The sequence below is a fragment of the Crocodylus siamensis genome, chromosome 5 (assembly GCF_052110815.1).
Source record: "Crocodylus siamensis isolate JL-2025a chromosome 5, ASM5211081v1, whole genome shotgun sequence".
Taxonomy (NCBI): domain Eukaryota; kingdom Metazoa; phylum Chordata; order Crocodylia; family Crocodylidae; genus Crocodylus; species Crocodylus siamensis.
Window position 1 is genome coordinate 45787076 of NC_143399.1, and position 22746 is coordinate 45809821.

General features: G+C 45.2%; 1 protein-coding gene across 3 annotated transcripts in view; it reads right to left on the reverse strand.

The window, feature by feature from the left end:
- PBX1 (PBX homeobox 1) overlaps positions 1-22746 on the reverse strand; it is a 257561-nt gene that overhangs the window by 51440 nt on the left and 183375 nt on the right. For all 3 annotated transcript variants that reach the window (XM_090047116.1, XM_090047117.1, XM_090047115.1), the window contains exon 3: positions 6623-6867. In XM_090047116.1, coding sequence (XP_089903242.1) covers positions 6623-6867 — 245 coding nt within the window. The remainder of the gene's footprint in view (positions 1-6622; positions 6868-22746) is intronic.

Genomic DNA, 22746 nt, shown 5'->3' on the forward strand with positions numbered 1-22746 from the left:
GGCTCCCCAACTGCATGCACACAGCCCTCAAGGGGTTAAGTTGCAGCCCCCTCTCCCTCCCCCGCTCCCCGCTGCCACTCCCCTCATTTCTCTGGCTGCCAGGTTCCCTGTCTCTTTTGTGACTACTGCTTCCTGCCCTTGCCCCTGCCTCAAGTTCAGCATGGGGAACTGATGGTGAGCACAATGCCTGAAGTGCATTGGTAGGGCACCCATGTGAGTCAGAGTGGGGAGAGGCACAGGCGCACAGTGCAGCAGGGGCCGTATCTGTGGAGTGTGCAGCCTGGCGTGGGGGTGTGGCTCACCCTGGTGCATCCCCTGGTCACTTGGAAGTTGGGCAGGCCCAATTTACACAAACACATACTATTTCTTAAGTAACAGGGTGAAGTATACTGCAAATCTGTATGCAACTTGAGACAGATGCATGTGGCCCATCCACACTTCCCTGCAAGTTCTGTGCAGGGAAGATGCAACTTCTAGAGACAAAATGCAGTTTCATAGTTGGTAGGGTTGGAAGGGACCTGAGCAGATCATTGAGTCCGACCCCCCGCCATGGCAGGAAAGAGTACTGGGGTCAAACGACCTCAGAAAGGTGTGCATCTAGCCTCCTCTTAAAAGACCCCCAGAGTAGGAGCCAGCACCACTTCTCTTGGAAGTTGGTTCCAGATCCTAGCCGCCCTGATCGTGAAGTAGCACCTCCTGATATCTAACCTAACCTGCCCTCTACCAGCTTGTGACCGTTATTCCTGGTCACTCCTGGCGGTGCTCGGGGGAACAGTGACTCCCCCAATGCCTGCTGGTCCCCCCTGACTAGTTTGTAACAGGCCACTAGATCCCCCCTCAGCCTTCTCTTCTGGAGGCTGAACAGGTTCAGGTCCCGTAGCCTCTCCTCGTAGGGCCTGCCCTGTTGTCCCCTGATCATGTGAGTGGCCCTCCTCTGGACCCTCTCCATGCTGTCCAGATCCCTCTTGAAGTGCGATGCCCAGAACTGGACGCAGTAGTCCAGCCACGGCCTGACCAGTGCCGCATAGAGGGGGAAGATCACCTCCTTGGATCTGCTTGAGATGCATATGTGGATGCATGACAAGGTATGGCTGGCCTTCCAGACTGCATCCCCACACTGCCAGCCCATGTTCATCTTGGCATCAATGATGACTACAAGATCCTTTTCTGCCTCTGTACTGACAAGAAGGGAGTTCCCTAACCTGTAGGTATGGTGCTGGTTCTTCCTCCCCAGATGTATCACTTTGCAACTTGTAAGTGTTGAATCCCATCCTATTCTCATCTGCCCACCACTGTAACCTGTCTCGGTCCGATTGCAGCCTATTCCTCCCTTCTAGCGTGCCCACACCCCCCCACATCTTAGTGTCATCAGCAAATTTGAACAGGGTGCTTTTTACCCCCTAGTCCAAGTCACTGATGAAGATGTTGAACAGTGTGGGCCTAAGGACCAAGCCCTGGGGGACCCCACTGCCCACATCCCTCCAGGTCGAAAATGACCCATCCACCACCACTCCCTGGGTGCGGCCCTCCAGCCAGTTGGCGACCCATTTGACTGTGTAGGTGTCGACACCACAGCCCCCAGTTTCTTAATGAGAATGGGGTGAGAGACAGTGGCAAAGGCCTTCCGAAAGTCCAGAAAGACTACGTCCACTGCTACCCCTGCATCTAAGGATTTGGTGACCTGGTCGTAGAAGGCCACCAGGTTGGTCTGACAGGACCTGCCTCTAACCAACCCCTGTTGGTTGCCCCTAAGCATAATCTCCCCTGCTGGCCCCTCATGGACATGTGCCAGGATAATTTTCTCAAAAAGCTTGACCAGGACTGAGGTAAGACTAACTGGCCTATAGTTTTCCGGGTCCTCCTTCCTCCCCTTTTTGAAGATGGGAACCACATTGGCCCTCTTCCAGTCCTCTGACACCACAGCAGAGCACCACGAGTGCTCATACAGCCATGCCAGGGGTCCCGCAATGACCTCAGCTAATTCCCTCAGCACTCTGGGGTGGAGATAGTCCAGACAAGCTGATTTGAATACATCCCGTCCCTCCAGAAGTTCCCTGACTAGATCCTCCCTGATCCTTGGCCTAGGTGCGCCTCCCCTGGGGTGTGAGCGGGGCCCGGTGGGGGAGCTGATCTGGTCCCTGCTTAGGAAAATGGAGGCAAAGAAATCGTTAAATATGTTGGCTTTGTCGTCTGGTGTGACAACCAAATTTTCCTTGCAGGGGCCCCATGTTACCTGGAACCTTCTTTTTGCCCCCTATGTATTTAAAAAAGGACTTCGTGTTGTCCTTGATCTGGGAAGCTAGTTCCAGTCCCATCTCCGCCTTGGCCTCCCCGACTGGCCCCCTGCATCCCCAAGCAACCGCAGTATAGTCCTCCCTGGTGATGGCTCCTCCCTTCCATTGGGTGTGCGCCTCCCTTTTAGCTAGAAGACATTCCTGGATGCTTTTGGTGAGCCATGGGGGCTTTTGCGCCCTCCTGCTCCCTTTGATCTGTGTTGGGATTACCTCCCTTTTGGGCTTGGAGGATCCTCTCCTTAAGAAGCGACCACTCTCCTTGGACACCTGGCTCCCCTCCCCTCCGGGACCTCAGTGCTTCCCCAACTAATCTCCTTAGCTCACTGAAGTCTGCCCTCCTGAAATCTAGGGCTGCTGCCTTGCTGCAGGCCTTTGCCACCTTGCGCTGGATGGTGAATTCCAGCAGGCGATGATCACTGTTGCCCAGGTGGCTGAGCACCCGCAGCCCCCTCACCAGGTCATCACCCGTGGCCAGCACCAGGTCCAACAAGGCGTCTCCCTGGTGGAGCTGTGCATCTCCTGGGTTAGATGGAGGTCCTGTATCTCAGCTAGGAACCTACGTGAGTGGTCAGACCTGGCTGACTGCTCTTCCCAGTAGATGTCTGGAAAGTTCAGGTCACCCATGATGACCACGTCCTTTGACCTAACTACCTCCATGAGCTGACTTAAGAATTCCTGGTTGAGCTCTTCCCCTTGGTTGGGTGGTCTGTAGTAGACTCCCACCGTTAAATCTCTTTCCCCTCAACTGCCTTGTATTCTAACCCAAAGCACTTCAGAGTGCCCCTCCCCTGACTCTTTGCTAATTGATGAGGATGTGCATTCCTACATAATGTAGAGCACCACGCCCCCACCTTTCCTCCCTGTCCTATCCCTCCTGTACAGCCTATAGCTCTTGATATTCACAGTGAATGAGGCAAGGGCTCCTAGATAATGCTGCCCTATTTAGTGAGAATATTACATGATAAGTCTGCTGATCTTCAGGTCAGAAGAGATCACCATTTCCTAGTCTCACCTTCTGCTCAACATATACCATACCATTTGCTGTGGAGCCCTGCCTCATTCAAATGTGCACCCTACTGATCCACTGTAAATAAATTCAATGCCCTTTTACTTCAGTCAGTGGCTTTATTTACTCCACAGTAAAGCAACGACAGAAATTCTCTTTAGCCACCTCCAAGCACCTTACCTGGTAGTGAAAGAGGCAAAACAGGTTCATTATATACCCAGGTTTATTTAAATTTAGCTGTTCCACTTAGTTTAACTTTGCGTCTATAGCACTGTACAGTTTTGCTGGATATTCTACAGCTGTCTAACACTGAGGATACTAGCAACAATGCTACCACCATTGTGCCTTGCCCAAGATCACACAGAAAGTCAGTGACAGAAGAGGGAATTGAACCTGGGCCTTCCCTATTCTCCCTATCCCTTTACCTTCAAAAAAGGGCAAATAGTTTCTCCTCAATTTTTGGCTTTTGAACCAAAAAATGCCTTTGGGCAGAGATATAATCTGTCACAAAATCTAGTCAGAAGAAGTACAGTAAAATGACTTGGTGAAAAAAAAAATAAAGCATTTGAAATGATGTATTTCCTCACATACAACACATCCCAGAATACAGTATTAGAGGTGCACTGATATACCGGTTGCATATCGGATTGGCATTGATAAAAGGGAAATTTACATCATCGCCTATTGGCTTTTTTTGCCCATTGTAGCCAATAATATTCTCTGATAAATATAATTAATTATGCCTTCTGGCCGGGGCCCCTGGATGCCCGAGTTCCCCCTTGTCCATAGGGTTGGAGTCCCTGGATGCCTGGGTTCCCTCGGAAAACACTGGGTTTCCCCTTGCAGGTGGACAGCTAATAAGCTTTGGTTCAAGCACTGCCGCCACCATTTTGAAGTGGGGCAGAGCCAAGCAGGGTGAGGGCGGATGCAGGCTGCTTGCTCTGGGCTTGGGGCTGTCCACCCTGCTGCATTTGCCCTTGGATCCCCACACCAGCTGTGCACCCCCTGCCCACCCAGCAACTGGAAGCATAATTCACCACCCCCACTGCTGTCAGGCAAGCAAGAGTGCAGCCAGCACAGCTCTGCCCCACTTAAAAGTGTCCCTGCACTTAAAAATGGTGATAGCAGTCAACGAGCTTTTGTTCAAGCACACCCACTACCATTTTTAAGCAATAGGATGCTGATACATGTGATGCCAGAGCCTGCTGGAGCGCAACAGAAAAAAAGGGTTTATTTATGTCAGTACATTTTAAAGTACTGACATAAATAAACCTTTGTTTGGTACGCTCCAGCAGCGTCACATGTAACCAAATTGGTTATTGGATTGGTATCAGCCAATATGGCTGGTTAATAATTGGCTATTGGTATCGGCCAAGAAAAGCTTTAACAATGCACCCCTATACAACATACACATTGTTTTTGAAATGTAGAATGAAGAAAAAACGATTTGTTCAGAGTTATGGCTGCACAGAGAAGGGATAGAGCCTAATCTTCACTTTCCTTTTCCTGTTCGACTAAAGCTGAAACTCTAGCTACTGGTTTCCAAGATTGGATCTATGCTTCTGGAAAGGGCTAAAGTCTCCAGGGCTGTGAAAGAGGAGGAGAGAGATGGGGAGCAGCAACCAGATAGTGAAGCTGCCATAAAAAGGGCTAGCTTGAGTAGCAGAACATCAAGGCCATTAAAAAGGAGAGACAATTATTAACTATTAACACCTCTGGAATTAAATATGAACCATTCAATTGATTCCCTCAGCTGCCTGAATAGTAATACAATAGCTGCTGCATTTTGGAGCATAAATCAAAGCACAGTGCTTCTATACTGGTCAGAAAATCAACTTCCCTGCTTAACATATGCACCGCAATTTTGGGGGGCTGATTTTGAGGACAATGGTGCATATTTTATGTCAGACAATATGATAGACTGTTTTAGCCCCTTTTTAAGTGCTTTTAGTGATTTTATTTTTTTGCCTGAATTGGTTATCACTTTTTTTTTTAAATCAAAATTGCTATCAAAATTTTCTCTTTACTGGAAGTCTTCTTTCCTTACTAAAAATGGCTTTTTCAGCACCAGAACTATTTCCATAATGATTTTGATTCAAATGCTGATAACATTCTGATATAAAGCATAGACTGAATGCTGCAACAAAGAAAGAACAGATTCATTCAGCAGGTGTCAATGATTTTTTTTGCCAAGGGAAAAAAATAAAATAAAGGCTACATTGGAATGAAAGCCAATCTTTTTGTGCAAAAACATCCCCCCCCAAAAAAGACTAGCTTTACATTTCCAACTTTATCCTAAATGGTGAACGTTTCAAGAAATTCTAAATAAGGGCACTGGATGGAGGAAAAATCCATGAAACGTTAGCTATAGATCAGTGACGCTCAACTTCTCTGTCGAGCAGGTCAGATGGTCAGTGCCTGGTCTCTCCATGGACCAGATCCAACTGGTGGCACTGACCAGGGCCAGTGCTGGGGGCAGGCATGGCAGAGTCCCATCCAGCTGAGTGGAGGGAGGGACAGCCCAGCCCAATCCAGCCACACAGGGGAAGGAGGCTTGGCTCAGCCCCACCTTGGGGAGGGAGGTATGACACGGCCCCACTCCATTGCAGGAGGAGGGCACATGGCCCAACCTTTCAGGAGGAAGGAGGTGTAGCCCAACCCAAACCTGGCTGGAGAAAGGGGGTGTGGCTAAACCCTGCTGGGCATGGAGCATGGCCCAGCCCCAGACCAGCTGCACAGGGAGAGGGGGCATAGTCTGGGCCAAGCCTGGGTGGGTAGGAGGAAAGGGGCATGGCTCAGCCCTGTAGGGGGTAGGAGGGGAGGGGGGGGTGTGGGTCAACCTTGTACTAGCTGTGCAGGGACAGGGAGCATGGCCTAGCCCTGATCTGGCCATGCAGATGCAGGAGTGAGGCCTGGCTCTGACCCATCACTTAGAGCTTTGGATTTTGGCAGCGGGGAGTGCTAGCAATATTAACTGCCATTGTTCCCTGCCACCATGCCTCCTCATCCATGGAGAGCCATACGGACCAGATTCCAAGCTCCACAGGCCACATTTGGATTGCGGCCCAGAGGTTGAGCACCCCTGCTATAGATATCACTAGCACTCTAGCCCACCTCGGACTGAGGTACAGAATTGTTTGTAGGCAATCTACCAATTCTTCTATGAGCTTCATTTGTTCTTACATTATCTTTCCTGCACTGTACTGGAAGATTATGGCACTGATGGCTTTATTATTCCTTTATCAGAGATTTATTTAAAAATCTGCCTCTGCTTTGGCCGGGTGAAGAACCCCTGCTTATCCAGCACGAATGAGCCTGTTACCTGCTCGTATTTCTCCAGCTCCGTGTGGTAGATCTGTCGGATCTGTGAAAGCTTAGCTCTGTAGTCAGAATGCTCCACGGAGTTGTCTGAACCAGCCCCTCCGGATGCTGCTGCAGCAGCGGCTGCTGCTGCTGAGCCCCCTCCTTTCTCAGGTCCTGCTACCCCCTCTGCCAACAGCATGTTGTCCAACCGCATCAGCTGGGGGTCCGTGGGCTCCTCTTCCTGGGCTCCCCGAATACTCAGGACTGTGAGAAGGGACAAAGACAAAAGAGAATGGTTAGTAATACCCCGTAGATTAACACAAGCAATGGCAACAAAACTCTGTCAACAGCAAGGTCCAAGACTTCCAATGGAACTAAGAACAATTAATACCAGCTGAACATCTGGCCCCTCAGATCCAATGGAAATATGTTCATTTTAACCAGATGAGGATCCAGGCCACTGGATTAGCCAGTGGAGCTAACCAAATTCACACCAGTTGGCAATTTCCACCGACTCCAATGGAGCTACATGCATTTACACCAACTTAGGAGCTGACCCCTCGCTTGCAAAAATCTCATGCCACCTTGAGGTCACCAGGTCAAATCCAGATCAAACCAGTGGTAACTGAGAGTCACCAGCCCATGATAGCCTCAAGCTGGTGGGGCCTGAATTAGACACTGCTGTTCCTAGTTGGCCACGTATTGGCCATCTCAGCTGAGTCTGAGGGGCACAGCAGAGAATGACTGCATTTGTTGTCAGCGTCAGACCATGAACTCCATCTCATATGCTCTTTGAGCACCAGCCAGCTGGAGAAAGCAGCCCCTAAAGTATCCTGCTGACTGCAGCCAGTCCATAAATCTCCTTCAACAGAGTAATGCCCAGTTTAGGGCATCCAGAGCTTAGACTATGGCAGCAAAGGGGAAAGGAGCTGCAAGCAATTGTTCTACTGCTGGGTTTTTATATTTTTTTTTGCCAGCCCCTGTGGTGCCTGTTTCAGTGGAGAGGAAACTCATGCAAGGCTTGGCAAGACGAGAGTTAAAGCTGCAGCCAGGGCAGATTTAATAAATAAATAACCAGTCCCGCGTGTCTGGTCAGCCCTGTGGGCTCTTGCCAGTTCTGGTTGCTTCCGCAGCCTTTGCAGGTCACCCACATGAGGTTGTGACAGGGAAGGTAGATATGAGGCTGATGCAAGGGGAAATTTAGCTATTCGGGGCATCGCATTCTCCACATGAACAGCCTGGGCTGCAGACTGTTTACACATGCTCCTCACTTACAAAAGGAAGAATAAGATCAGCTTGGATATTTATTTTCTTTGTTTAAAAGGCAAACAAACATTGGAAATAAAAATAATCAATGAATAACAGAACGTAGCATCTTCCAAGAGCTGAACAGACTTTAGATTATTCATTGTGGAATCATACAATCCATCCATTAATATTAATTCTTAAGTTACATTTTGTTTTTCTTCCTCTAAGGAGACATATATATTATGGGGCTAAAACCAAGAGAAATTTGAGAGAGATCTGGGGGGGCACCCTCCCCCACCCTCTCCCACAAATTCTATCGGTTGACTAAAATGCTCTACAGAAATATTGCAGTCCATGTGCTTTTCCCATAAAGCTGATTTCTATACGACTTTTGCGCTGTGATCCCATCTAACCCCAGAATACCATTGTATAGTTGCTCTGCTCTTTGTTCTCATTACAAAAAATAAAATTAAACACAAAACAAGATTCTGCTTTCAGATCTGCAGAATGCATACTCGAGGTATTAACAGCATCCATATAAATCCCAATAAATAAAAGCCTGCCTTGACTACATGCGGGGGAGTCACAGACATTGTGGGAAAACACACTATTGGGGGAGAAATCAGAACAGATCCCAGGCTCTCTTGCTTTTCCTTGCTGATATTGAGTTCAGTCATCTTTTACTTTACTACATTTTGCTAAAAAAGGGACCTTTCTGCAATTAAGTCAGAAGGCTGAAAGCCAGGAGACTTGGGCTCAGTCCTTAACTCTCCCACACACTCTCTTGTGTTCTTACAGGGGTCACATATAGTCCAATCCCAAGCTTAAAACATAAAACTCCCACAGACTTAAACAGTGCAGGATCAAGCCCTGAGACCCCATAAGCTTTGTATGTGTGGATTGAGCTCCTTTTCAGATAGGAATCTTAAAACTACTTATGCTACAGTGCTCCTGTCTTTACAGAGAGATGGTGAGGGCTTGAAAAGGTTAGCACTAATGTACACAAAGTGCTTGGAGATCCTCTACTGGATGACAGTAGGAAAATGGGAGATGTATATATATTATATATATATTATTTAGAAGCACCTTATTTGGTCATTCATTCACAACTTAGCTGAACAAAATGAAGCAAGGAAAACAGCAATAAATATATCTTCACAAAAGTGCTTGCCAAAGATCATCTTTTTTAGCGCGCTCAGTTTCAATTAGTGCATCAAGTAAAAGTCATTCTCTCTCTTTGAGTGTTTTCCTGTTCAAATTAAATCAAAACACACCACCACTCCAGGCTTGCATTGCAAATATGGATGCAAAATGGTAAATATGTTTCAAGGTGCCTGCCTGAAAAAAAAAAATCAAGCTGAAGTGGTTACACTTCGGAAAAAAAATGGGCAGCCTGGCAATTGCAGATGCTGAATCACCTACTTTTAAAACCCATTGTATTTAATTTTGTAAACATTGCTTGGAGAGGCACAAGAGAGAAAATGTTGCATATAGACAGGGTCTGCATGCATTCAGAGATTTACAGACAGATAGGAAAAGCTCCTACACTGAATTGCAATAGAGATTCCATACACACACACACACTCACACACAATACAGTATGTATATGCATTTTATATATTAATATGTAAATATGGTATATGGCATAGCTGGGTTACGATCCATTGATTTAAGCAGAGCTGTGCTTGCTTACATCCAAGATGAATTTGACCCATTATCCCCAAACCTGTAATCTGCACTGCCAACCAGCAGCAAATGATTTTACTGTCAGTTTAAAAAAATAATCATAAATTGGCCCTCAATAAAAAAATAGTACTAACGCAGTAAAAACAACATGAAATGTATGTTTCCAGAATCCAAAATAAATTTCTCAAAGACACAATTACTTTTAATTTAGAGCAATTTTGAGTAAAAACTCAGTTGAGAAAGGACATTTATTGCAGGAGTGTAAAACCCTAAATGCTTTAAAATAATGATTTTCTGAATGAGCAATTTTGGGTGGAGGGGCATTATGTACACTTTTACATTTGAAACTGTCTCAGTTAAAATGATTGGAATATCAAAATTTGATAGCAAATTTGTTAGTAAAATACAGTAATAATAATTAATACACGATTAAAACATTCACAATAATTCAAATACAAGAGGCTGGTTTATGATGCCACATTTGGATCCACATCCTGACTGCAAAGCTTTGAAAATGATTCAAGAGAGTCAAGATCCAGAATTTTAATATGAACACCCGTCCCTATGTACATCATGCTGTAAATTAGATATGAGGCTTTACAAAAGCAGCAGGAAGGAAAGAAGATTTTCTAAGATAACCCAAACAGTGCAGTCCTGAAGCAGAGAGGGGCCAAGTAAGGAGATTCAGCAAAAATGTGGAGTATCGTCAATAAATGCATGTTGATTGGGGACTGGCTGCCCCGGATGCTAAGCAAGAAACAAGACAAATGTAAACGCTTAAAAGAAAGGAGCCGGATATGGGATAGCGATGGAGGAGACGTGAACAGGAGAGAATAATGTCCCATTCTTTTCAAAAAAGCCTCCAATTACAAACTGAAAAAACAAAGGTAAAAGCAAAGGCAAATGGGTTTGTCAAGACAGGCACAATCATAGTCAGGATTTAAAAGGGAAATATTTTTAGATTCAAAATCTAAAGAATTATTGCCTAGACAGGTAGGCATGGGTGATTAATTAGTCTGTGTTTGTAAAGCCTTTTCAAGAGGGAAAGCATCATGTAACTGCTGAGTGTTATTACTGTACAACACAAATTATACACACGCACTCATATATATATTGCACACGCTGGTGTTATATACATGCAGGTACCTATATGTGTGCTTACAGTTGCTATTATTACATTGTCATTCTATACATTTAGTGAGTAGAGTTCAAAATTCAGTTGGCTGAGACGGCGCTGGGATCTGCAGAGACGATGTCTCTTTGGCCAGCCGGTTAGAATAACACTATTAAATAAGTAAATGAAAAGGCCAATGTGTCTAAGCAGAAGTGATGCCGCCTATTTATCGCTTGAAGTCTGCACTCTGGCGAGTAGAAGACAAAATGATTATTTAAAAGCTCCTTTTTTATCTTCCCAGCACCATACAAGACTCAAATGAACCTTCCGCCAGGACACCAGAGATGTTAACACTCCTCTTCTACGATCCAATTTCAAACGGCAGAGCTGTTACCTAATACAGCAACCATCACATATGATCAGGCCCCCGCTGCACTGATTCACCCTGCTACCTCCCTCCTGCTCAGCTTGAAATGGGTTTAAAGGGACAAGGGACTTGTTCCTGTTCAGTGTCCTTGGGAAGAAGAAACCCTGCCGGGGCACTGAAGCATTGGGATTTTCACAGCTGGCGGGAGGCGGGGGGGCAGAGGAGTCATCAAGAAGGAATTTGGAAATATGTGAGGGAATGGGGTAGGAAAGATGCAAGTTCATTTTCTAAGGTGCGGGGTGTTGTTCATTTGTTTGCTTTTTATACTCAGTGTCCGTTCCCCAGCTGCTGTGAATTTGTGTAAACGTAACAGAGTAACGCTGATTTGCATCCACTGAGGATCTGGCCCATGACATCTGCACTAATGCAGCAATTTACATAAAAGACACTTCAGTGAACTTCTGGATAGTTCATTTGTTTAAGACAAAGGGCTCTCACCTGAGATGCTTTTAATGCTAGTGGGGTTATTTTTCCATCAGAAGCAGGACCACGTTTTTTTGTTGGGTTTTTTTTAAAGGCCAGTCTCTCACAACTGGAACTGAGCAGGTATCCTCCTCTTCAAAGAGGCTGTGGATGATGAGACCATAGAAGCTCTGATCCCTTTTCAAAATGGGGCAAGAGGTCGGGGGGGGCAGATGTTGCCTGTGCTACAGCAGCTCTGTGACTAATCAAGAGAAAGGCCTTCATTTCCCCAGGCTGTCAAATTCCATGCAAGGAAGGGATACAAATTCATATAAAAATAAATTAAACAAAACAGTATTTTCCTATTCGCAGTCTCTCTGTTTCTCTGTACCTGCAGCTAAAAAGGTGGCAGCGTTCTCAGGAAAACACATGCAATTGACATTTTCTAGTCTCATTTCTCCTCTGTCCTCAGATGCATTCTTCCCCCTACCCCTCTCCGGAGACCTGATAGCCCACAACACTCCCTCTTTTATTCTGATTACAGGGGGGAAATGAATGCTGATGAAGGGACGGGGTGCGGGGGGGAAGAAATATTTTGTCCTTGGCTACTCTGCTGACAGCCTGGAAAAAGCTGCCGGCTCTTCTGGTTGCCACTAGAGAGCGCTCTTTCTTCACAAAGAACCTGCTCTTGTCCACCAAAAAAAGGGAAAAAATTAAACAAAACAAAAACCACACACCTCATCCCAATTTATGCTGCTGTAAAATGCTTCTGATCTTCCAGGGACAGTGCCATCATGGAGGTGACATTTCTCAGTGCTACTCAGGTTGCACTACTGTCCGGGGCTGAGAAATCAGGCCCATTTCCTCTTCTTACTATAGACCTACATCTTTCTAGATATATTTAGACAACAAAGCCAAGGTTCCCAGAAGCACCCAGGTGTCAGGATAATTAGCCAACAGCCGTTAGGCCAGGCTCATAGCCTCCTGTTTCATACATGGTTCCACCTCTGGCCATGACAAATCCCAGTGTACAAATGCTTCATCTTCGCATGCCAACTGATGCTACGATTAAGGGCATCTTCAGCAATCCTCAAGTGAATGAAGTAAAAATTCTTGTTAGTGTGGGGAGACCCTCTGTTAGATCCCTGCCCTGGAAGTCACTGGGTTACAAGCAAGGATGCTTCTGTTGTGGCGGCTTGTCATGGCACTCCAGTATCCCAGCACTCCCCAAAGTAATTGGGGCAGCTTTTCAGGTGGACCTTTGGCCTATCCCATGCCAAACAAGATGGTGTTCCCTTTCCCATCAGATCAAGCTATCAAGAACTTTCCTGCGCTTCGCAAAGCCTGAAGATGGCTCCTCCAGCCAGCTCTCCTCTACAACCTCAGTCTATCCCCCCTTTTTCACCGCTGCTTCTCTCTCTTTTTTTAAGCTCAAGTTTTGTTGGTACCTTGAAAATCAGTGGCTGCCCTGAACCTCCTTCTCTACAGCTACAATGCCACCACCACCATGCTGCAGTACACACATTTCCCTGTGCTCGTGGCAAAAGCCGCTGACCTCCTAGGAGGACTTCTCTAGGGGAAGGCACCGATGCTTGGGATTTGCACCACTCTGGGTAGAAATGTAACCTCATAGGGACTGCAAGCTCAATGTTAGCAGCCTGGGAACCATGTCATTGGGAGAAAAGTCACTTTAACCCTCTGCCTCCATTTCCACAGCTTTTAAAAAGAGCCAGTGGCAGCAGGGAGGCTGGGAGGATTAGTTTATTCAGGTCTGTAGAGCAACTTGAGGGTCTTTGTCAGAGATGTGCAACTGTTGTTAGTCACGTGGCCCCAAGACTGCCTGGGGGTGACCAGACAAATGCAGCAGCACACTTCTATACCCACCTTCACCTTTTGACCTGCCTTGGGACCAGAGGACATGAGGTCTTCTTTGCTTATTTCCTGACTTGACACACAGCAGTTTGCCAGGCCAGCTGGCAGGCAGGATGCTAATGCACTCGCCAGCAAACTCCCACTCTGGAAGTCTGCCTGCGCACTACCACTGGCACATTCTAGTTCACTGGGTCAGGCCTGGGTTGTCTGCTTGTGCATTTCAAAGGCACACAACCTAGGATATGGTTTTCCATTTCTTCCCAAAACAAAGGAGCACCACCATTGTTATCTGCAGAGGGAAACTGTCCAGATTCCATACTTTGAGCCTCACCCTCCAACACTACATCTACAGGCAGCAATGCCATAAAGATGTAACGGTGCCAGTGCTCCAGTGCTGACATGCTGCTGCTCCCCCACAGAGTGATTCAATGCATCCAAGTCTAAAATAAAACATGGATCGCAGTACTCACAGATGTGAGACAGGGGCACAGCTATGGTACCAAGTCCCTGAACAGACAGGCAGTCTCAGGATGGGGTTCCAGATGCTTCAAGACACACTGAGAGCAGTGTCTCTCCAAACTGCAGGCACGTTTGTTTTAGAGGGCTCCTCTAACTCAAAGGCAATGGGCAAAACACTCCACAAGGGTCCTTATTAAAAGCAAAGGAGGGGTCTGGTTTCTTTGTATATAAAAAAAAAGTTCAAGGAGTGGTAGTGAAACTTATAAGGGAATCCCTAGGCGTCCCTCCCTACCCTTCCCAACATTTTTCACCCTCCTATTCACTCCCTACCACAATCAAAATCCACAGCTCATCATCACCATCCCTACTGCTCAGGCAGTGCTTGTATAGCAATCGCATCCCAGAAACTGAGAGAGCCAGCAGAGCTTAGTCCAAGAAAACCAAAGAAACTTACAGGAATTCTTTGGGGTATAAATTATAAGGGTAAGTTAAAACAACTGGAAGTATCTGGGCCACTGGAAAAAAAAAGTGACCCTGAGTATCAGGAAAAAATGCAGCATTAATGCTCTGCAGAGTCTCTGAAGAGACAGGATGGAACCACCGGAGAAACAACGGTCAGGAAACAGTCAGAGGCTTGAAAAGCGTGAGAATGACCTGGTAGATCATTCTCATCTCTAATTTCTGAGAGTACTGGACACTAGATAATCCCAAAATCTTAAAACTTGGAGACACCCATGGTGAAATGCAACAAGATTATGCTTTTTCCTGAACACAAATGCAGAATTCAAGTTCTAGCCTGAGCTGAACTGGCTGTTTTGTTGGGGTTTTTCCTCCCTTCCTTCTCAACTTGTCGAATTGCCTTTCCAGAGGGACATTTTAAAGGAGAAGGAGATTTCAAGTAAATGATTGCAACTTATCGAAAATAATGTGCTACTTAGCATCGGAGACAAGCATCCTGGCAGTCAGCAATGGGAAGCAGCACTGGAGCAGATGGGAGTGATTAGGTTGTGATTTTCAGAAGGTCTTTCTTCCCTGCCTTCACTGTGCCTAAAATGTGCTGGGAAAACCCAGAGATGTGGAGGAAGGGATGGGTTGTTCTGTTATGGACATGGTGCTGTGATCTGGCTTCCTGAATAAGTCTATGGAAACTGGGAAGGGCAGAAAGGTTGTAAAAGAAAATGTTCAAGTACCCAAGTGGAAGCAGGGCCAAGTTCAGTCCAAGTGCAAGGTGGACTCAGGTCTGTTGAAGTCAAAGGAACTGTGCCACACATTCTGAGAAATAAAAAAAATAAATCTCACGATGGTTTCTTTTCCTTCATTCCTTCAACTGTGAACACCGTGCTGTCAATATCTCAGGCCTCTCCAGCTTCATGTAGGGATTTTCATGTGCCAGTAGGAATTTATTTGCCTTTTCTTGGGACCTGACTACAAAGGTGAGCTACTGAGGGGTGAGGCAACAGGCAGTAGAGAGGATAAGAAATGTGGCAAGTAAGATACTTCAGTCAAAAGGTCCCTGTAGGTAGGATGACTTTTTACAGGAGGAAAAAAACATGTTCTTAGGCCCTACACTGGTTTTTGCAGAGCATGGTACAGGAGAGACTGATCAGGTAAGCATGTGCCCCTAAAACCCAGCAATATCTCCATGCACTGGAGCAAGTTCCTTTGCTGCTCGGCTCCCCTGAGCCACAAGAAGACTTCACATTGCCAGCCCTCACATTCCCATGCACAATCAAATCTACAGACAAATCTGCACACAAAGAGAAGAAAGGGAGATGCATCTCAACCTTGCTCTGCCCCAGTTGCCCAAATCCAACTACGTACCCCACACTGACCCTACAATTACAGAGATGTAAGGCTGGAAGAGACCTCAAAGGTCATCTAGTTCAACTCCATATTCAAGATAGGAACAACCTTGTCTTAACCATCTCCTCCAAACATTTGTCTAACCTGCTCTTAAAAACTTCCACTTTCACAACCTCTCTAGATCTATCTTATCCCAGCATTTTACCACCTTCAGTGTTAAAAAGGTGCTCCTAATATAACCCTCGAGATCACGGCCCTCTGTATATGTGCTGCAACAAATGCCCCAGTTTCTCAATGTTAATATCAAGCTGCTCTAGAGAACTGTGTTCAGTGGGATCGAAAATATCCACACGCTGAAAGGAGCTTTGTGTAAACTGGAGAACTACATTCTGATAAAACACTCAGATCCTGGAAGTGTGAAATGCTTCCAAACCACCAGTTCAAGGGCCCATGTGACTGACACAGTAATATAACCTCAGCTTTCTTGCCAAGTACATTTGCGTAAACGTCAAACTGACATTAGCATTCATAACAGCAAGGGCTAAATGGTTTACACACTTTTTGTAAACTCAAATGGTTTCAAACCTTGGTTTATTCATATTCACAGGGTTTAAAGGAATACATTAGCCACGATTCACAGGGAAATCAGTGTTAAACACAAATATACACTTCCAATGTAAACTTCGGCTGAGGTTTTCAAAAGCAATCTAAGGGAGTTGAAAGTCAAAGGGATTTGGATGACTAACTCTCTTAAGCTCCTTTGAAAATCTCAGCCTTAAATTTTTCAATACACACACTATACACACTTCAGACAGAGGGAGCTGCCATGAGAACAAAACATTCCTATTGAAGTAAAATTCTTTTAATGATTTTTCCCCCTACCATCTTTACAAAAGTTGAAAATGGATGAACAGATTTTGCTGAAACTTCCCAGAATAGGCTTAGGTGGGATGAAGCATGGCAAAATTAATCTGGCAAAAGTGTAATTTTTGAGAAAATGAGGAACAATGTGAAAATAACGGGCAATTTCCACAATCAATTCCGCTGTCTAAAGTAAACTATTACTTGTTGTAACTGTGTGCGCGCATACACACACACACATTTCAGCTAGGGCAGTGGTTCTGTTGCTTTTGGGTCAGCAGACAGAAATGACATTTTACTTCCAAACCCTAGTGTCCATTGCAGGGTTACTAAACAGAGCATAGGGGAAAGCATTTCTTTAATTGTGAAGTGTCAGATCCTGTGAGATGCTGTTACAGACAGGAGTGGAGAAGGCTTAGCACTTTGCAAGCCTGAGACCAAGCTAGTTAAATTTGATGGTGCATCAACAGCTTGCTTTTTGAGAATGGGACTTCACTAACTTTTGCTTCTGCTACCATTTAAGATATAGGGCCAGACTGCCAGCTGATACGCGCTGGCATAGCCCCAGTGAAACCAAATTGCAGTCAGCTGAGAAGCTAACACATGAAACGTATGTACAGTGTGTGGGCACGCAGGTACACACATGCACTCTGATTTTATGTATGCATCCACGTGCACAGTGGTGAGGGATATGGGGTGGGCCTCATCCATGCTGCACTGAAGTCAACTGGAGTTATTTCAGTGATTTCACAGGGCTTTCCACCTGCATAACAATAAAACAGCATAAAATAAAGTAGAAACGGGGTTTGGCACAGAAGCTGGCACTAACGGCCTGGGATGAGTGCAACACTTAAATCTTAGCTGTGAAATCATAATTCATCCCTAGTTATTTAAAAATTTTATAGAATTAGAACTGAATAATAGATTTTCTGGATAGGTGGCTGACCCGAAAAAAATGGGTATTTTTCACATAGCAAAAATCCGCCCACCCATATCAACGAAAATATTGTGTTCAGCTTGAACCACTTTATTTTCCCCCCATTTTCAGGTCATATACCTATTTTTTCCCCTTTTAGAACAATTCTGAAAAGAAAAATATCAAAATCATTTGTTTAAAAAATGGCAAAATGAAAGCTTTTGCCCAAACTTTCCCTCTCCCCCTCACTTTTTTCTCAGCTAGTACTAATGGCTGAACTCATCCCAAATTCATAAACACTCTAATTCTCCCTAAAAGTACATTTTCTAGGAAAATCTGCTGCTTCCTAAAAATATTTTGCACAGTTTGAAAAAGAATCCTCTCGACACCCTGTCCCCCTCACATATCTATCCTAGCAGTGCCATGCAAATTACGGAAAATACTTTCTTTTAAGGTACTTTTTTGTACTATTTTTTATCCCTTCCAAATCCCGAGCCAGTTGCCTTAGTGATGAAATTCTGACAGTGCAAAGCTCTGAAGGTGAAGAAAATTACAACTAACACATTGGAGAAAACTGTAAAATTGGCCTAAAACAGCCAATTCCATAATAATGTGGTAATAACAGTAATGATGTGGTAATTTTAAAGTCTGATTAAAACCAGATTCTCCAGGAAACCTGATTCTGCCAGGAACAGAAGAAGTGCCAATGAGCCTCCATTTCCAACAGGAATCAGGTTCCATGTTTCAAAGCACTTTAGGTCTACAAGGTTTAAAACTCTTAGTTCTATCGTCAAGTTCTGGAAAGTGCAAGGATGCAATCTATAGGTATTTCTTTTCTCATCTAAGGTGTGTAGGTGCTAAAGTGCCTATATCTATTTGAAAATTAAACTTGGGCACTTACTATATCCTATGGCGCTGTTTCTGTGGGCTATTGCTACTCATCAAAGCACTTCAGTGTTTCACTGACTTCAGTGAGACAACTCCTTTACTTTTAAATATGTGCTGTATCTGGGTTTAATTTTGGGGAGAAATCCAGAAACATTTTTCTGCAAGTAATTTTAAAAAGATGGCAGTTATTAGAAGCTCTTGCTATAGCTGAATGCTAACAGTAGAGTGAGGAGGGATGGATTTGCAACAGAGTGCGGGTCAGGCATTTACCGGCATATGAGAAATGCACGATATTATGGCTTTCATCTCCCGCTTCCAAGCTCTGTTACAAATTCTATCACACAAACGCATTGCTTTCTTTATTACGTGGTGAGCTAAACAGAATGCAAGTCAAACACAAGCCATAATGCAAGTGAACTGGAGACAGAAAAGGTGGCTTGTATTTGTTCGCGGCGTTGAAACGAAACTGTTAGGCATTAATCAGGTGTCCGTTCCGCCACACATTTTTTGTTTTTTAAAGAATCACGTTGGTATTTGGGTCTCTGACTCTTCCAACCGAAATGGCTTCAGGGTCGTCCTGCTGTGGATGGCACCGGTCCACAATACTAGATGGAAGCTAGCGCTAGGAACAAGGACCATGCAGCTCTCGTCCCTCACCACTCAGTATAATTAAACAAATAAAACCCTGGAAACTTAATTACACTACAATAATACTTTGCTGCTAACCTTTAACCCCGTGGCAAAACTCCTGGGAATTGGGAGGTCAGAACTGTCAGGTTCTTATTATCTTATCAAGTTCCTTCCTTGGAAGAACTAAAATAAATATTTAACCGCACTCTTATGAAGAGGAAGGGCCCTGTAATTTAGGTGCCTGTAGCCCTTCCCTTTCTGCCTCCTGCCCTCCCACAGACATCCTGCCTAAAGCCCCCAGACTGCTTGACCCTCCTGACCTCCAAGTGAGTTTACCTAAAGTAGCAATGCACTGAATCCGACTGGAGTCATTCCACATAGGAGTCTTACTAGGCACGGGAGCACACACTAGGCTGTAATCAGCTTATCTAATGAAGCAGTTCTTTTTTTCTAACCAGGGGAGGATTAACAAGCTTGAGTTACAGCAATGAAGTGAAATCAATCCCTTATCTACATAGGCTAACACAGGGCTCCTCAAATTCTCGCTTGGGGTGGACCACACCACAATAGAGAGCATGTCTTGTGGTCACGCTTCCTCTTACATCTCCGGCCACCATTCTCTCTGCGACAATGAAGTATCCCTCTGGCACCTCCATCATTTGTTTACATGGGGAAAAAATAACATTAGGAAGTGAACAGATTTCCAGATTCTTTTAAAGCAATCTAGCCACTGGGGAGAAAGGAAAGGCAGCAGCATCTAACCATCCAGCTCTCCATAGATGGCCAGTAGACCAGAGCTTGCCCACAGGATATATATTCCAGCTATGCTACTATTAGCTGGCTTTATTCCTGGCACTTGAATAAGCCTTTGAGAACAATGTTTGTGGCTAGAATTTCACCTCAGGCTTAAAGCAAGATGACAAAAAAAATAAAAATAAAAGACCTTCCATGTCCTCCCATCCCCAACAAACGTAGTAAGTAGAGCTAGATGATGAGTAGTAGGTATTTTCCATGAAAAAAAAATCCCAGCATTTTTTGGACAAATCTGCCTCCTTTTCACTTGATACGAGTCTTTCCGTTCTAAACTGTGACGTGATACATGAAGGCGAATCTGATTTTAAAAAGAAGCTGGGATGTGAAAGCAGCGCGTTGTAATGACTAGATTAGGGGGGAATGGAAGCAACGCCCCCGGGATCTCCACGAAGTTCTCCTACGAACTCAGGGCATTTGCCTATGCCACCTTTATGCTACAATCACAAGCGAAACACACCACAAACACTCGCTCCTGCTCCACACGAGCCAACTCCCCAACGTCACCGTAGAACAGTGCTAGCATGCCCTCGGCACTCTGCGGCCCAATCCTGTTCCACCTCCATTAGACCTAAATAGACTTAGATGCCTAAGTGTGATTGCGTTCCACCTTGCTTGATCAACTGCTGGGGTTGAGCGAAAGGTGAACGGGTCATCTTCCTCCTCACTTTGTTTTGTGATTTAAGATGACAAGAACATCACAAAAGTAGACATGTTTACGTTTTAGTGACTTGGGCATGGTGATCACAGTTGGGCATCTAACTCCATTTAGGTACCTCATAAAGAGAATAGAATCAAATCCTGTCTCAGGTGTGTTTATAGGTACACATTTAAGGTGCTTGAGACAGCTACCTTGCCTGATTTCCAAGATTTGGCACACCCAGGGTTAGGCTGAGTGGTCCTGGGCAGTGAAAGCAGCACTGTAGATGCACCTTTAATTGCTCCATGCCTCGGTTTCCCCTCTTCTAACTATCTACCTTTGCAAAGCAAGGGTTCCCAACCTTTTTATGCTGAGCAGAGGTTCCCAAACTTTTTTGCCCGAGGACCGGCATACTGCGGGCAGGCAGCCAACCCCTTTTATATTCAGTATAAAAAAGGGGTGGCTTCCGGTCCGCAGTATGCCGGCTACTTCCAGTCTGTAATCCGTTGGTCCGCAGTCACTTGTGGTCCGGCAGCCAACCATCCTGCAGACCAGCAGTACCAGGACACGGCCCCGGGGTTGGGAACCCTGTTGTAAAGTACCCGGAGTAAACAGACTGTGTCAGTGCAAGCATCATCATTATAATGAATTATTACAAACTGACAATGCTACTGGAGAAATCCTGCCCAACAGGCAAAGGCTCTGTCCATTGGCTCTGAATGTCACCTGCAGCTGCTGGAATATGGGCTGAGAGAAATGCCCCTCTATTTCCTGAGCATAGGAGGAATCAAATCCTCATTGAGCAGGAAAGACATCATCACCCAAGAATGACAACACTACATGGCATTGCTTTTACTCTTCCATACATACACACATACACACTTCAGTGAGAGTACTCAAGCTTAGAGTTAAGGATTCACGTAAACACCCGGGGAACCAGAGTTAAAGGTCCAGAATTAAAGGCCCTAAACCTGAAGAAGTAACAATCAACTAAACAAAATCAGTTGAGGGAAAGCTGCAGAGCCACATCATTTCCAAGCCTCCAAGGCCAGCCATAAAAGAAAGGTCCTCTAAGCGCCTTGCCTGGATGCGATCATGACCCCTCTGGGTCTCCTGCTCAGTACTTTGCATGTGAATTCTTTCCACTGAAAAGAAATGAGCTTTTGAACAACATGCATCTGTTGATGAGAATCCAGGGCCTCTGGAGCCTCTCAGAGGACAAGGGTCCCATTTCAACCTCACCAGGCCAGGCCACACCATGAAATCAGAAACAAATAAAGAAAAGATTTCCCAAAAAGGAAGTGGCCCTTTCTATAGCCTGCTCTCCTGTTGACAGGTCACCCCCCATGGACACTGATGGCCTGAGGCCTGCTGCTTTACGCACAAAGCATAGGATGGGAAAGACTTAGGTAAAGAGACTGACAGGAGCCCAAGATCAAAAGCTGCTTCAAACCTGCCACATTTCGAGTCCCTTCTCAACTTAGCTTTGGAAAAGGGGGATTTTTGAACTCGCCTCACACCCACCCTTTAGCCATGCAACATGTTTCCATGGAGGGCTGGGATACTGGCACTTGCTGGGCATTAGCAGGCCACTCACATCTCCCGGTTTCTGGAACAATTCAAAGAGGTTCACAAATGACCAGAACCTGAGAGCTGCAGCACCCTGTCATCAAGCCCAAGTCTTCTGGCCTGATGTTGCAACACTCACCATTTCATCCTGTTCTTGGAGTCGAGTGTTCATGCAAAAATCTCCAATTTCATTGTTTTAAAGTTAGTTTCCAAACCTAGCAGCTGCATAAAAAATATGTTTTTTGAAAGCTAAATTGCATGACTGGGGAGGCCTGATTCAGGATTTCTGAATGTTCAGGATTGGCTAGCCGTGCTGTTCCGAAATAAAAACTTTGCATAACAATCAATGGTAATTATCAGTCAATTTAGGGAGTTGAACAACTCCCATAATGTAAAAAATAGTTCTAATTCATGGGCTAGATCAGTGGTTCTCAACTTTTTCAGACTCAAGGCAACCCTTAGAAAAAGCCATTAGATTTTCACTCATTTTTTTATTACAGAAAGAGAGCTATTCTTCTGTTGAAAAGAACTCAGGATGACGACCACAGATTGAATATGCGTAACACATCACCACCACCATCATCATCATTATCATCATCCAGAATGGCCCCAACTTAAGTGCTGTACTTGTGTAAGAACATGTCCCTGTTTCTTCCACATGTGAAAGGCAGCCATTTCTCAGATGTAATGCAATGGCTACTTTATACCTCCAACTATCTATTGTCACAGTAACAGACTAAATCACTACTATTAATTGATCAGAATTCTTGGATGTTAGCTTCATCCATGAACATTAGCCTCACAACACCTTCTGTGAA